The sequence below is a fragment of the Metopolophium dirhodum genome, chromosome 7 (assembly GCF_019925205.1).
Source record: "Metopolophium dirhodum isolate CAU chromosome 7, ASM1992520v1, whole genome shotgun sequence".
NCBI classification, from domain to species: domain Eukaryota; kingdom Metazoa; phylum Arthropoda; class Insecta; order Hemiptera; family Aphididae; genus Metopolophium; species Metopolophium dirhodum.
In genome coordinates, this window is record NC_083566.1 from 21,306,022 (window position 1) to 21,324,246 (window position 18,225).

The 18,225-nt window shown below is 33.6% G+C and overlaps 1 protein-coding gene across 2 annotated transcripts in view; it reads left to right on the forward strand.

Moving 5' to 3' along the window:
* Positions 1 to 17,929, forward strand: part of LOC132948455 (protein charybde-like) — a 40,875-nt gene extending 22,946 nt beyond the window's left edge. Inside the window, exons 1-4 of one of the 2 annotated variants that reach the window (XM_061018908.1) lie at positions 14,170 to 14,640; positions 14,855 to 15,047; positions 15,229 to 15,384; positions 15,514 to 17,929. In XM_061018908.1, the coding sequence (XP_060874891.1) occupies positions 14,583 to 14,640; positions 14,855 to 15,047; positions 15,229 to 15,384; positions 15,514 to 15,598 (492 nt within the window). In that variant the 5' untranslated portion in view covers positions 14,170 to 14,582 and the 3' untranslated portion in view covers positions 15,599 to 17,929. Of the gene's footprint in view, positions 1 to 14,169; positions 14,641 to 14,854; positions 15,048 to 15,228; positions 15,385 to 15,513 lie in introns of those variants that run through there. The other variant, XM_061018907.1, reaches the window with a different exon arrangement.
* Positions 17,930 to 18,225: the final 296 nt, after the last annotated feature.

Here is an 18,225-nt window from a genome sequence, read left to right on the forward strand (position 1 = left end):
CATTGTCCCCCTATATATACACCGTACAACAAGGGAACACACCCCCTACCCCCGTCGTGTGCTCAAAGTCACCCCTCGCCCCGCACAGCTGCGCAGATCAGGGGTGGTGGTGGCGGCGGCGGCCGCGGACGGATGAATGAAGTGCACCGGGACAAAGAAACTAGCAGTGCGCATGGCCGCGGTGGCCGGTAACGATTTTCCGGCGTCCGCCTCCCCCTCCCCCCCGGTCCACGTACGCCAGCTGGTCGCCGACTGGCTGTGTGGCCTTTGCCTGTGCGTGTGGCGTTCCACCGTCGCCTTTGTCAAGGTTGACTATTGATTTGCCGGGTCGATGAAACGCGTCCCTTTGTTCGCGGCCGAGCGCGCGCGTGTCGCTTTCACCCTGAGCGCTGCAGCGATAGTGTGATACATTTAATAGTCTTAGTAACGCTCGCTAATATTTCACTATGATGTGCAGGAAAATCTAAAACGCGACCTTACGACGTTTAATATTAATGTACGACACACTTTTTCAAATATGGTAATAATATTATGTTATATTATTGTAATGTCGCCGCGTCACCGCGGCCTTTATTTTGCCTTCGCCTAGCAGCTTCTTACGACCATGTAACCTGCACGCGAAAACGTTTTTAATTTTCGGTCGTTCGCCGTTTCGCACTTTTCCTTTTCATAACGTAAACACGATTGCCCAAACCGTTTCGTATGACGTGGCCTGCAGTGACGGGTTAAGTAGTACAAAACGAAATAAATATAATGTACACTAGGGAAAATCACTCTGCTGTCGTTAAATAGGTATTACTGCAGTAAAGTGTACATGTTAAATTTGAAATGATAAATTGTAGCACATTAGGTATACGAAAAACCACGATTCTGAGCGAAAAGCCGTAGACGGCGTGTCGCCTCTGTATATGAGGATATTTAATTTTTATTGTAACTAAAAAAGATATAGGTATGAGCATAAACAATAAAATAACTAAAAAAGTCGAAAATTTTAAATGTTTTTAAATAGCTAAAAAAATATTTTAAGCCCCACTTGGGGGACATAATGGGACATTTTAGTGACCAAAGATTTCTCCGGATACAACGGCCGGGAACTAAAAAACGGGACCGTCAAGTTTTAAAAAATGAACTTATAATAATTATATGATCACCTTAACCATGGTATATCTTTTTGTCACTGCCACTATTCATACTGAAATATCTCGGTTTTGTCTATACGGTGTAAGTTGTGAATCCGGGGTGAAAACCAGCCCTCCAACTAAACGTTTTCTCTTACACAATCCATTCCCCGTTTAATTTTGTTTAAAAACGGCATCCCCCGTCTATAACCAATTAAATACATTTTACATATTATTTATTATCTATAATATATTTGTATACATCTTCTTATTGTGATTAGGTTAATATTACAGAGGTATTAATTTCTTGGATATTCTTATACCTTATGCCTATTTAATTTAAAAAGTGAAACTACATTATACATTGTAACATGCCTAAGTGAAATTTTCAATGTTTGAATACCAATTTTACCATCTTTAATTCTTAAGCCACTTCGACCCTACTAGGTATATTGCTATGGTTACCATTTAAGCATTACCCATATGAGAGATTTCGTGAGACGAGCGAGTCCGCAGTCCGGTTCAGCCAACTTGTGCAAATGACGACATTTATACGACAATTATTCTGTGATTTAAACGCATCCTTGACCTGAACCGCGTTAATGACGGAACATAAAAAATTGCACATTCAATGATCGAAAGAAAGGAAAAAAAGCCATACCTATTTTTACACTTAGATGTTCGTGACGCTTTAATTCTCGTACATTTCTCGGTTTACTATCTTTCCATTTGTGTAGTAGGTAGTTAACGAAATCGTTATTTGCAATTACCTACGGCGCGATCCTATCGTTCAACCGATATAGCATGGTGTTAACAAACCGTAAATGATTCAATTTTTTGTTGTAGTTGTAACGTTATTTTTCTATATTGTGCTCTGTCCTTGCAATATTGCAGTTGCATCGAAAACCTAAGACCTAACGACCGCGGCGGTGTATACACTACTTAGTATAGACGCTCGGTTCTTACTTATTATAATATTTAAATATTTAATGAAAAATATGCAATTCGATTTTATCACATATTGCAATTGGCGTAATACTTGTATTTTAAAAATTAAAACGATTTCTCTAGTCCGAGAACTAAGAAGAATGACGTATATAAAATACAATTATGATACAATAACAACACTTCAAAACAAAACTGTGGTTTGGTGGTTAAACACAAAAGTTATTTTAAATAATATTTAATATTTGTATATAATATTATTAAATACAAAAATACAATACATAATTTATTAATATTTGTATACTGTGTGACCATCAGACCATTAACCATACATATAACATAATATAGGCGTATCTATCGATGGTAATAATGTAGACATTATAATTAACAATCATTTTTAATTTCAATAGGTAATAAGTAAGTTCAAAACATTTTATCGGTAAAAATAGAACATTTTATATGCATACTTGTCATACGCACATATGTCTTTAATGTCTTGCATATCACAATTTTATATTTGTTGTACTTTTGTATAATGTAAAAGGTTTTTAATGCTAATGGTGATAAGCTGATATAAGGATTACGTGAAATAATGTAAATACTAAATAGCTTATTTACAACAAGTCAATAACGACAATAACATTACTGATACTGATGAAAAAAGGCAAAACATCTATTTTTAAATGTGTTGTATAGTTTATTGCACCGAAAGATAACATATTATTATAATATTATTATTTATTAGTTATTACTAAATATTTTAGTTATTATAGTGTTATTACTTATTAGTGGTTATTACCAACTTATTATCCACATCATAAGACGAGTTTATTATTATTACTATTATACATTAATTTTATAGCAATAGTTTCCTGTCATTCTTTCTTGTCTATGACTAAATAAATAATAACTAAAACATTATCTTGAGATTCAAATACTTCTAAGTTTCAACAGTGAATACAAAATATTACAAATCGCAACGAATTAATTAGTTGTAAGCCATTGATGGGTGTGAATAATACTTTATTTTTAAATTTTAAAACTTATGCAAGCAAAAAATTTAAATCAAAACAAAGAATAAGATAAACTGGGAAAGTTGGTCTGCTTCTGTAGAGTAACTATACTGATATTTTATAATACAATAATAATTTCTCGTACTGTAGGTTCGTGGTATAAATAGCTTCACATTTTTCTAAATATTTTGAAAATTCCATGGTGTATAGAAAATATTAAATAGTAATATACTATACGTAACGGCGAAAAGTTTCAAGGCCCTATTATTAATATATAATATTTTTTGAATTACCACATATTAACTTAAATCATGATTTTTTGTGAATATCTAATTTTGTCAAAATTAGAACTTCAAGTGTCTTTAAAATAAATTGTTCGTGTGTATTTCCTATATTTTTGGAAAGCTATATAACCAACTTATGAAAAACCATGTATTACATTTAACTATTAAAATTGATAATTTTATAAATATTTAACTACAAAATAATTGCACATTTTCGATATTTTGAACACACATTGTAAAATACATTAAACGCTCCCCTCAATACTCATTAACTATAACAAACCATTTTCGATATTACAATTGTTAATATTATATAACATTTTATTATTATGTTTATCTAAAATATTTCGTTTCTAGTGTTTCGACAAATCGACAAAGAAAAAGAATTAAATCGTACAAAAATAGTAGGTATTATATTATAGTCTAAATAAAAAACGGACAATTGTAATTTTTCGGTGACCCGATAAGACACAAGTCTATGATAAGTTGCTCCTACAATGCCATATACATTTAATCATTTGATACACGCTTACATTACATAATTTAGTACTTATTATGTAAACAGGCGAATGATTTTTTTACTGCAAAATCTGTCATCTAATGTTTCGACAAAAATAAGAGAATCGTCGGAACGTCGGTATGTGCAGAGTGTTGAGCATTTTCCAAAGCCCAATGGAGCGATGCTGTGAAACTCCTGTTGTTTTTTATGTCGTAAATAAACCTATATAAGGAATTGCACGCATCGAAAACAATTAATTTGTTTCGCTGTCCGTTCACAAGTACCTACGTAACGTCGGTTGATCGACAAACGGTAGTTGTGTAAAGGTTAAATAATAATAATAATAATAAAAAAAAATAATAATAATAATAATAAACATCGATTTTCTCTTATAGAGTTAATTTAGCGTACCCATCTATATACCTATCTATATCTATCCATCTACACCAGAAATGAAATATAATGGTAGTAACAAAAGGATCGAAAACCTTTTGTTACCTACAATGTACGATGATAGTCCCGCATATATTGTATATTTATACGGCAAAACCAAAAATAATGGATCAGGTTTCACAAAGGTTTAATATATTACACTATTATGGTATATTGATATATAATATGTATATTGAAGAAAGAAAAAAACTTTAAGAAAAGGCCGACGCCAACACCCCTTATATTGTCGATAGTCTATGATTTTCGTACGGCATAAAATGAATGTCGTTCAAATTTACTTTTAAGCATCAAAGAACCGATAATAATTGTCTAATTGAAAGTTGTATTATTTATTTGGTAATTAAAAAAATGTGAGCAGACATATTAATATGATGACTTTGGTCTTTGGAGGTGAGTCGAAGAAGTACGTTTTATATAGGCTAAAGTGATCAAATGAAAAATATGTACCTACATATTTGATTTCTTTTATTCATTTATATACAATAAACACACAACAAAGTGAACATAGAGATCCAGACACTCGACTTTGCGTTGTCATAGTATTTACTAGTTACTACTATTGTACTACGTCTAATATATTTCATATTGTATCATATTATATTCTGTATATTATATTAGTAGTCACTAGTCACTCAGAATTATAATTTTTTAACCACCACCACAATAAAGGTTAATATAGGCCCGCAAAGAATATTAAATTTTATTCGGGGCGAAATTATTTTTGTATAGCGCTGCTGAGTGAAGTTTGTTGTGAACATTATTGTGACTTGTAAGTTGTGAGACGTGCTCTGTTCCGGTTCGAACTACAGTGAATAATTTATTATAAAAATAAGTCACTCGCCAGGCGCATTTCAAAATATGACCGTCGAAAACAAGATGAATGTCAAATCCGCGTCGCAGTGCATCAGTTGCGTAATTAGAGGGAGTAATTTGGGTGACATATTTAACCCCTCCCCCTTCTTGACTTTTTTTAGAGACCCACACACCACATTTATTTACTTATTTAACACTAGGTACTATATTTTATTTTCTAAGAATAATTTTTAAAAATCCCAAAATCTCTTAGCTGTACATAACGAAGATAATATTATTCCGTACTAAACACTATTGCACAGTTAATATTGTATTGTGGTACTAACTACAAACTACAAGCACGACCCACTGAACGGTCGAATATTATTTTATCGCGAAGCGACGATGCACATCAGTAACATCGTAAAATTAATAACTTCATTAATAAATTGTATGTGAATATTAGGTATTGTGTAATTATTTGTTTGTGTTTATATTTATACGTATACTTATATTATAATGTTTATGGTTGTGTTGAAAGGTGCTCATGATACTTGCAAACAATTTTTTGGGGAGTAATAGGTAAAATGTACAAAAATTTCACCAAAAAATAAAAATACAATTTTGACTTTGAGCATATTATACAATTTATAAAGTATTGAATTTATTTTTTATATCTGACACGTTATTTAAGTTATATTTTAATAAGGATTTTCTAGTGATAAAATTAAGCGAATAGTAGGGTACTTATTATTATGATAAACCGATTAGGTTTATTACAAATTTGTGGAAATCATAATATTATTGTTGTTGTATATCTAGCCGGGGACACTGGAATTTCACGTACTTAATTCATATATTTTGCAATCAGACAAATATTAAAGGAATTATAATGGGAAAAATGAAAATATTATTATTATAATATAGTTAATTAATATATTTTAGACATATAATATTTATTAAATGGTAAATAAATTGAACGTATTAAAAATCGATCGAATTCATTAAAAATATAAACGTCGTTCACGTTCACGTTCTACTTGCAAAAAACGAGTGACGTTCACGTATCGTTCATTATATATGAACGTGAACGACGTTCTTTCCAAACACTGGTCACAACTCGGTAGGTTATGACCACATTCATAATGTTAGATGAATGAATTTAAAACGCATGTGCATAGGTGCATACAATGTGCTGTGCAGTATATTCGTTGTGCAGTTGTAGGTAATAGCATTGATTATAAAATATACTAGTATTCGCCGTCTCACCGTTTTAGTCCTCGTGTATAGGTACTATAGGTATTTGAATAGGTGATGAATATTAGTGATTACAATTTTACAATATTTACATAAAATAGCTCTATATATTCTATGCAAATTGATTATCTCTGCAGAGAGCAGAGTTTTAATAATAAATACTAAAACCACAATATTTTGTTTTTTCCAGCTTTGATATACCAAAAGTCACTACAAGTTATAAAAATATTAAATAATTGACAACATTTTATAATCTACACCATTTGCAATGACTCAACACACAACATTATCGATTTCGAGCCCATCGCCAAGATTTTATAATACCCATCGTATCATCCATATATATAATATAGTAATATTATATACAATACATTATTATTATTATTATTATTACCATGTTCAAAATAATGGAAAACTAAAAACTACCGATGTCGTTATCGTCGTCGTCGTTGTCGTATATAGCTGCTGTGTAGCAAACAAACGATTATTATACGACCGGTTAACACCCACGACCATTGTCGTGAAGTTTTTTCACCCATGAAACCAGCAGAGAACAATCTTAACAAAACCCCTCTCTCCACCCCCAATCACCTCCAATAACTACCACAAACCACCACCACCCGAACATCGTTGTAGTAATATTCGGTCATATCTTTATAGAAGGTAATAATTCTTTTATGTCGTCGTCGTTGCAGCTCGTATATATAATAATAATATTATTTCTATTCATATTGTGTGATCGAAACCAGATTTACGTATTTTTACTATACACGACCGTGTACCGTACCGTATTAATATACTTATATTATACTATGATATTAATATATTATATTGTCATTATTATTGTGCGCACACACGGCGGTATGGTGGGTAGTTTTTTTTATCCTCTCGTACATTATTGTATAATACCTATTATGGGAGGGAGGGCCTCTAATCCGCGCTCAGAAATCCCTGTGAGAAGGCCACACGCCGACGCGAATCGACCGGGGACATCCGCGCGCGCAATGGTCAGGAAAAACGCATCAACCCTTTTGGGTATTTTTTCCTTTATTATTTTACAAATGTCCTCGGCGCGAGGGGACCGTTACTACGACGGCGGTGTAGGACGGAGAGGGGTCGACAAAGAGGACTATTCAACTCGTACACTTTGTGATGTATATATATATATAGGTACGGTACACTTAACACAATGTCCCTCGCTGCACGGCTATGTATATGTATTCCATTATTTTACACGCGTATACAGATATTCTCTGCAAGGCATACGCGCGGGATCTATCGATCATTGGACGATGCCACCCCTCATTGTTGTTATTATTATTATTATTATTTTTATTTTTTACAATCCACACAACGCGCACCGTCGCTGTACATATAACATGTATAATAGGTAATATGTTTTGCCGTCATTGTGCAGTACACGCGGTACAACGGCGATTTTTCGCGTACAAACAATCCTACAATCATGCTATGTATACACCGAGTACTGGCGATGACAATAATGTGCACACAAGCACGTAGTCGTTGTGCAACATACTTAATAGGTAACCGCCGGAAGTACCATTATTCGCCCTAATCCTTTTTTGTATTTTTCGAGTGTGTACCTTTACACAACTTACTTGTAACGTGCAAAACTGTCGTACCTACTCGTGTCCTGTATAATAATTAATAATACGTGGGTGTTACTGTGATGGCAGTCTATATAAAATATGTATAATATAAAACATATTTCGTTTAATAATCCGTTGGCGATTCTGATGCCATATTGTGTCGGTTCGATAATTGGTTACCTAAGGACTTAATTTTTTTTACGAATTCTGTCTCGAATCGATTGACTAACAAACGTCCCCCCAACTCAACGTCGATTTATGTTACCACTTATTATCTCTCTATCACGGTAAGTTGAAACACACTAACACATGGGTACTATACTATTTAAGCAAATTATTATACCTTTGTTTCCAGCATATTAATCAATTTGTTGGTATTCAAATTAGGTAATCTAGGCTTGTTAAAAAATATAATATAGGGGAAATTTAGTGGCTTACCTAGCTAGTGCTTTGTATAGTGTGAAGAATATTTCAATATGTTTATTTTTAATATGAGTAGCTGAAATTATAGTTGAAGTTGACAGTACGTTAAAAACGGTTGCAGTATTACTACAATACATAATTAATTTAATTAAATTTCGTGGCTAATAATGGATTATGATTATATTACTTATGCCTAACTTGAACAGTTTATCAGATATATTTACAAAATAAGAAAGGTGGGTTTGCTATATCAACAATATTAATGTATGTGATTGTGATGAATGGAGGTCGGAGACAACAAATATTTCATATATATTGACATCTGACAAAATGACAATAAAAATGTTAATATTCTCCGATAATGTGTGGTTTACGTTGATTTTGAAAATATTAACGGCAAAGAAGCCACCAAGTGTAGTTGCCTATACCAAACTCCTTAAAAACGTGTGGACGAGTCACACTGATAATATTATTATAAAAATATAATATAATATTTTTCTTTCGTCCTGATTACATTTTGCACTTTTGCGCGTTGCGTTGCCTATCGCGTTCGAAATACAAGGCGTACAAATTTGTTTTCTTATTATTTCTTGATCACTGTTTGTAATGCAACGAGCTTTGAATGGAAGAAAACATTTAATTCACCGATGCAATTTGCTCGTGAAATCGATGCTATTGAGTTCGTTTATTTTAATTCCGGACTATAACTGCGATATATTAACTAGGTAGGTATATATTATATCATCCGTCGTCATAGTATATATTAGGTACTATCTATGTCATGTTTTTATCAGAATGATACAATTAATGTTATTTGTGAATATCGATACTCTGACACCGCTCAATATTGGTCATGAAGAATTTCCTTATTGTAATATTTGTTGTAAAAGAAAAGTGTTCATTTTCCAACCCATAAATTACAATATTTTTCGAATTAATTTCCGTGCATAGACGTTCAAACTTGGCGGTAACACGATCGTTTATAATTTAAGCGATAATATTATTGACTATTGTATAAATGCATTTCGCCCATAAGCGCGTGTGTAGTACAACATAAGTACCTATGGTATATAAATATAATAAATATATAATAGTATTATAATATTATACCAGATAAGAATGATGCTAAGCGTTATTAATGACTAACGAGATAAAGATAACATTATACTAATACATCTGTTAAAAATGTATTCTGATAATTTTTTTTATATTCACATATTTTCTACAAAATACATATTTGCACGGTATAACATTATATTAATTACTGGTTTAGTATGATAAGAAATAACAAAAACTTCTAGGACAAAATTTGTTGGGTCAGCAATAGACGTTTCACGTTTTAGACAGATAAGGAAAAAATCATACTATACATGGTCTTATACGAATAGTAAACTCAAATAGTACATGAACATAATATAGGTACAAAGATCATTATTATTAACACAATGTGGACAATATGACTCTCTTTATCTCCGAAAACTATTTATTAAATCCTATACATAGAATACCTATCAATAATAATTTATCATTATAATTATTATGGACGGTGAACTAGCGGTGCTCATAGATCATAGTTTTCCTCACAATATTTATCTTTACATTTCATGTTTTAATCTGGTTGAAATTAGATTTTAAATGTTCGCCATTCTGATTTCTGATGTGAATAGTGCGATCAACCCAATACGTCATATGAGATATATGCATACAATTTCATTGTTAACATATTATAGTATATTTTCAGAGAAAACATCTATTATTTATTTACTCTTAATTTCCAATAGAAGTTTCCTTATTATTTTATTGTTCCACCCATCGAACAATTTACTTATTATTTTGTAAGGTCGATGTCATTTATCTTCTTGCCCGACACTGTAATGCCATTGACTACTGTGTGCGGTGTGCACATCATATTTCGTATACATCCAAACACCTTATTTTCCTTGACATGACATAAACATTACATGTATATTTCTAAATATATTATGGAGACACACTTGGCTACTTGGGGTCAACTACGCGATAAAACTGTTTTTCGTATCGATCGAATGGCAATAAAAACCTCTGAACAACAAAATTGGGGCTCGGCACATTTTAGTAATTTATCCATGTATTGTATATTATGTAATCAATTGTCGAACCGACGGAAATTCATTGATATTTTTTCGATTTTAAAAATCAAGAAACTGTATCTGTTTATTATGTACTCAAAATATTGTATATTATAATATTATGCTTGTAGGTACAATAGGTAGTACTACTAGTAAGTAATAGAAATACGCAATCGAGTAGTCCGTATGACGGGTATTTAGAATATTTAAATAATTAGTTTTGGTTCCGAAATAAAAGTATATTCATCTGAGGACTGCGATAGGTATAGGTACTATTTTAAACAAGCAATACTGCTGACTGTTAATTATTTTTCGTATTTTTCGCCGACGACATAATGTTCTTATAGTTTATACACAGCACCGTCGCTGTACTGTGTATTGTGTATTGTGTTAGACGTATAATTGTATATACCTACCGAGGTGCTAAATTGTACAAAATCGAATAAAAAAACTCGTTTTGAAACATTAGCGTATATAAAAAAAAACATTTTCGTAACCCGTGTTTTATCAACGAGAACAATACACGAAAACGTATTCGGATTGTAGATTTGTAACTACCTCGAATGGACCAGGTTTTCACAGTGAAAATAAATACGTTTATTGGAAGCCAAAAACTGATAACAGCCGTTATCGAACAATCGTTTTGTGGCTATTGTTATAACACCTATATTATGTATTATGTGCCTACTACCAACCTTATAACACTATAGAGTCGGCGACAGATGGATCCTCACTATTAGTACGTGTTCACAGTGTAGATAAATATTGATTTTATCTAAATCGTTTTAGTGTTATAATAATATGCAAGAGGACGTTTTACCCGTCATGTGTTGACTCCGTGACTGTGTGCAAAACTACGCGTAGCATACCGAATTTCACGTCGGAAGAACCCGATTTCTTCTGTTATTTTGTAAAATTTTAAATTTTAAAATGCTCATAACTTTCGTTGAAATTAATATATCAAAAAAAGCCTACGAGGCCCTAGCAAATATTCTCACTTTTAAATTTGATAACAGGTCTATTTCACTCCAATATTAAAAATAACGGAGTAAAAAAAAAATCGTATAATTTGCTATATGTTATGCCGTTATGCGTTACACGGAGACAACGTTACAACGGGTTAATGTTCATTTTCATAACGCCGCGCGGTTCGGTCTCGTATGCGGATAGGAACGGTTAAACATATAATAATATGATAATTTTCCGCTGCAAATCAAATGGTCGGTCGGAAGGGGATCGCTCGCGTAGGAGCGTCACGATGATAATAATACACGATATATACTGCACCGTTGGATTCTCATACCCCCTGGCGTGGCAGCGGGTGTTGTTCCCTTTTTTTTTTCTGGTGAGGCGGGCGTCGGTGATAAAAGGCTTGGCAAAAGGGCCGATAACCGTGTCCTGTCTTCATTAAGCTCGGGCGCGGTAATAGATCGGAGGAGTGGTATGCAGTCGGCCCGAGGGGTGGGTAAGTAATTTCCCCTTTAACCGCCCGCGATTCCGCCGGACGTGTAATGATAAGTACACCGCACAAAATGTAGGAATACGCGTTGCACAGGACGAAATGAATAATATTAATATACTTTAATTAATTAATTAATTAATTAATTAATATTATTATACAATGTGGTGTGCGCAGCAGCTGTATACCAGATTTCGAATGATGAAATATTCGAGTAAATTTGTAACAGACCTATTCAGTGTATAATATTGTATATTCGGGTGCCTATCCGACGACACGATATTACAAATATATTATGTATTCGTACCTATGGTTTCGTAATGTTTAACATTCAAATAATTGGATAAAAACTAACAATGTAAGATCGTAAGAATAAGAAATATAAAATGTAAAATTAAATATGAAATATAATAATTAGGTCGGATATAAAAATGAGAATTATAATTCGGTTCCGGTAGGGAACAGTAATTTTATTGTCATTATTTGAGTGCAAGTTCTTTAATAAGCTATTGCTCATTTGTCTGGATTTTTGTTGAAGTTATCGTTTAAAGTGCCTTCGAATGCGTAGAGATCGCATTCAATGAATACAAATTATATTATATAATATTATGCATCATCGTTTGTTTGGCTGCTCGCCCTGCATGATCCACATTCACATTACTTTGGGTCTTAAATGTTTAATTATTTAGTTCCCTGGTCTGCGTGGAGTCTATTTAGTATTGCCAATTTCCCGAAACCTTTGTTCCGTCTTTGTTCGATTGAGTCGTTCCGTTTTCTCGCCGCGTTGTAATATTAACCATCCGTCCGTCCAGTATGCCCGTTACCACACGGTACAGCCGTTCAGGTTATAAAATCATTACCCTCCGCCCTCCCCCCCCCAAAAAAAAAAAATAATAAAAACCGTATAATATAATACAACGATCTTTTGTCCGAGTATATTACTGTTTTTGTAATATTTATTGTACGTTCATCCCGCGCGTCTATTAAAGCATAATAATGGTATACGCTCTGTCGTACGATTCGCTCAGGAAGGCTCTCGTTCACGGCTCTTGAATACCCGACGACCTTTCAACGTGCAGTCAGTCACGTATACACTCGTTCCGCCGGGCCTCGGGTACCGACGCCAGCTTTTTCATCAGTAAATACATATTTATATTTTCAATAATAATCGTTACCTATTATAATTTATTATTTCGAGTGATTAACTCGTAAGAAGAGATTTGTATTCGCGAAAACCGAACGAATACCGGCTACCGGGTACTATACACATCCTAATGGGCGGCAGCTGCCGTGTGGCGGAGTTTGAGTTGGGGGGGGAATAGGAATTGTTATAATACCGTGTTGTAGTAGCGGACAATGTGTTCGCGTATTTGTTATTGTCCGTACGAGTTTTTTTAAAAATCCGTTTTCATTACGATGCAATTACGCGGCGGAGCAGCGTTCAAGGCCGTGGCTGACACACGGAAAATTTCCGAAGCCATTTTCGTCGCGGCAGTGGAAAACTGCATTTCTATTTTGTAGGATATTCCGGTATATTATATTATATCGCTGTTGTAATGCGTAATGTCGCCCAAAGTCCAAATCGACAACGATTTCCGTAAAATCTCCGCTTTACCTACCCAATGGACAGCGTTCGAGCGGAACAAAGGCCAGCTCGGCGACGGTTGTCCTATCTCTGTCGGTCGGGTTTTTGGAACGGAATCGGATAACGACGACGACGACGACGAGAGAAAGACACATACGCACGCACACACACGCACACACACACGCACACTTACAGTTGGCGAGAGACACACACACGTACATACACAAAGAGAGAGTGAGAGAGAGGGAAAGCGCCTTGTCGACAAAGAACGAAAGACCAAATAGATAGATGCGGTGCGGTGGAGGGCTGGGCGGCGCGGGGGACCGAACAAGCGTAATCGTCGTCGGGCCGAGATACGTGTACGCGTGCGTGGCTGTGTGTGTACGTGTGTATTATTTAGGGCCCTCGGGTACGGAGTAGGATTTTCGGTGGCCGGGCCAGCGGTGGCGGGGGGTTAGCCGAGGGGTCCCCCACTCCTTTGCCGATCGGCTGGTGCGAACGCCGCCGCCGGTTGCGAACGCTCGTCGCACGGTGGCGGGGCGTGGGGTTTCTTTGTTCGAACAGCTGATCCGCGTTGCCGGCCGGCGGATGGGACTGGGACGACCGTCGACCACCGCCACTCGTCAGTACAGTACTAACTGCTATAGCGTGCCACGGGCCACAGTCGTCAGTCCGCACACCACAGCCGCACGTAGCGTTTCGTTGCCGTCGTCAGTCAGTCGATTAACCGCCGCGGTCAGATTCGGTTCACTCCTTAGCTGCTGTACGAAACTCGATCGAGCTTAACGTTTTTTACACACATCACGACAGTGTGTGACAGGCGACTTAATCTTATTTCTCCGTTGTTGTGTGCTACGGGCAATTCGTGTTCGTCGACCGTACATGTTTGTTATTGGTCAGTCGTAGTATTGCCGGTTTCGAGAAAAATATTTAAAATATACATTTTCTTTTAAACCTTTAACGAAAATCGGTCATCATTTCTTTCACTACCTCTTTCGTCATTACAATAGCTAGGCGCGAAAAAAAACCGAAAAAAATGGAAGTCGTACCTCCGTATTACATACAACCGTCATACCCGGTCCATTCCACTCTCGGTACTTATAATTTTTTTTTCGAACTAAAAATTATTTTTTTAATATTTTTTTTTACTATATTAAATTTTTATTTTTTATTTTTTCCAAATAAACTTAAATTAGATTTTCACAATTTATTTTTATTTTTTATTGATTTTTTAATTAATTACATAAATCAATTTTATATTTTATTATTACATTATTCTAAAGATCCGTGTTATTTTATTGTACACAGGAATCTTAAAATTGGAGGACATCGAATCGGAAACCAGCGCGTTTATGGCATTACACCAACGGCTTGAAGAAGAACTTCGAGCCGCCAAGCGTGCTCAACTGTCGTGCGGCGAAGTCTTGTTGCCGCCCGACTTGCTCCACCGGATAGCTCATGACGTTCTCAAAATGGCTGAAAGCGAACCCTGTGGTCTCAGGTGAGTTTCGTTTTTATTTGTTCGTTGAGAATCATATGTCACTTTCCCCGTTTATCAACTTACTCGAGACTTTCCCAGTGCCCACTAGGACATTTGTTTTTTTCCCATTCGAGATATTATGTTTTTTTTGAAAAACGTATCGACTAAAATAACTAATGAATTTTTTTTTCTGTCCTCACAGAGGATGCACTTTGTACCTGAATTTCGAAGGTGAACAAGAATGCCGGAAAATCGGCACGATCAAATGCGACACTAACACAGTGTCCACTTTTGAGTTGTTCCTCACGCTTAAACAAAACCCTAGAAATGCGTGGTCGCTCATTCCATTATTCATTAGGTAAGATGACCGAAATGTGTTTTAACTTAAATTTATTAATTACGCGCTTCGCCACACATCGACGTTTGATGCGGCGTAGTATTTTTTTTTCGACTCTAACAAGATTCGTTTTTTTTTCTTCTGGTGTAGGAATTTTACAAGCGGCGGCACAATTGTGATCGATCACGAATTCACAATAGAAAAACGGAAGCTGTATAGGTCTTTTTTAGAATAAAGAGCGCCGGATGTCCGGCGCCGCCGAACGCCAATTCCTCCTCCACCTCCTTCTCATTATCAGTATCTCATCAAAACACCATCACCACCACAACTATAAATCCAACCACAACTAGTACGACCTATAGTACTCGTACCACTAATAGCACCGCCATCGCCGTAATTGAGAGAGAGCCAAGACTGATCCCCTCGGAACAGCCTGTGCGTTACACAAAGATGAAAAACACTCGTATCTTGCAGTAGCGGTCTTGTCGTCGATTTATCATCAAGTAACAAAAAAAAAACCCAATTTATAATATTATGACATATTATACGCGTAATAATATATTGGTCTCGTGAGTGTGTGGAAGTGAATATTTATATAATATAATAAATAAGTTTAACTATGAAGATTAAAAAAAAAAAACTAGCATACGGAATGATATTATAATATTGTTTCATACGTTATAAACCGTGTGCGTAAGTTAAAAAAAAAATCAATTGTGATCAGTTCTATATGTTACGTTTAGTTTTTTGTTCTCGTTATTATTTTTGTCGATACATTTATACATTGGATTATATTTATATTATATATATTATATATGTCACCAGATTATAATATGATTATTATTAATAATTTTTCCTTTTTTATTTTTATTTTATTTTTTTACCCATATAAGTCGTTGTTCTTTATAGGATTTTTAATAAAAAAAATATAATATATATATATATATATATTCATAGAGTGTAAACATTTAAGGTTAAATTATTATAGATTAGAGTTTTATAGAATATAGTTTAAAAAAAAACAAAAAAAAACGTTGTGTATTAGGTGCAAAATAATTTTTTTATTAATGTACGTATTTTAAGTGAATGGTAGAGAGAGAGAGATAAATAAATATATATAATATATAAAGCGTATTTAATTTTATTTCCAATATATCAGTGAGGAATAATTAATCAAAACGAAAAAAAAATATGTTTATATTATCGAGTGTTTGATGTCGCGTGTGTCCTCCAGACAATGATAAAACTAAAGTAGAGCTTAGAATTTTAACCAATATTAACTTATTTAGTCTATAAATAAATCGCACCAAAAAAAAAATATATTTAATATAACTAAAAGAAAAAAATACCCCAACTCATCAGGCGTTTTTAATTTGTTTTGCCAGATGTCTTTCATGTTCAAGTATCTATATTGAAAAAAGATATGTTAACCTTAGAGTAAGTGTTCCTAACTGACATCACACATACAATTAATACAATAATATGCTATGCATTTATATATATATAAATATATATGTGTGTGTATAGATATTAGCGATTTTAAATAATTAAAAAAAAATCCCTAAGAGCTGTTATTATTTTGTGTGATTATCCCACAAATGTGATATAATTTAGTATGTTGTGCGTGTATATATTTCCATAATATATACATGTATCGACGAGCGGAATGAGATTATTATTAATAAATTTGAAGAATAAATGTTGTAGGTCTTTATATTTTGCTTATGCAAATAAAATAAAAAAAAATATTTTAGTATATTATAATATATGTATACATATATATATATGTATGTATAAATAATATTTTATTTAAAAATTCAGTCAAAGAAATTATAAGAATTGGCATTAAAACTAATAGTTTGTTTTTTATAATAATTTTTTAATTTAAATAGGCTAGTGAAAAATACCTATGTATTGTGATAACGGATTTTGACTTTTTTCCTTAAACGTAACTTTCAAATTTCGTAGGCTTTAAGCGCGAGTGCGATGTGAATTTTTTTATATAACAGCCTGTTTTTCCTCCCAAAATTAATAATTAATAATTCTATAAGAATAACTAAACCATTGTAATAAGATATATTTTTATTTTTTTATTTTTATTTTTTTTTGGTTATTGTAATGTATTTCTGATCTCAGTGGCACTACATAAAGTGTAATCTTAACAGTATTTTTATTTTATTTTTTTTTTAAAGTTAAGTTTACCTTTGAATTGTGTTAAAAGCAAAATAATAAAATGCTGCGCTAAGGTCGAGTAGTAGTACTGTACTACTCAACAAAGCGTCAAAAAGATTATATATTTTTGTTTTTATTTTATATATATAATATGTATATGCATATATATATTATATTATATTATATTATATTATTATACTTTTTTTTTTTTCGTTTATACGAAGAGTCCCCTTTTTATTGTGGCACAACCTCACCACCCCAGGCCAGTCATATCACTTCATAGCAATTGTCATTTTTTTACTTTTGTTATGTAGTAGATAATGAACAAAAGAAAATAATGCAAAATATAAAATTTGAAAATGAAAAATAAAAAAAAAATATTTTGACAAAAAAACCATTGTTACTTTTGTTTTTTCCTTTTCCATCAATGGTATCTTTAATATTATAATTTACAACATTATTACAACAGTAATAATCATCGGTGTTCGACAAAACCACAATTTTGTTTTGAACCAGCTGTGGTGGTGCTTGTCGCCGGGGCATCGAAACGACGAGCCATTAGCGCCGACAAAAGACCGGGCCGATTAGTCGGCTAATAAACCGCCGGTAATGTTGCAATACTGTTGTTATTTTCTGCTCAAATTTTTTTTCTCGGCTCACGGAAATATTAATTGTTGCATACACCATAGC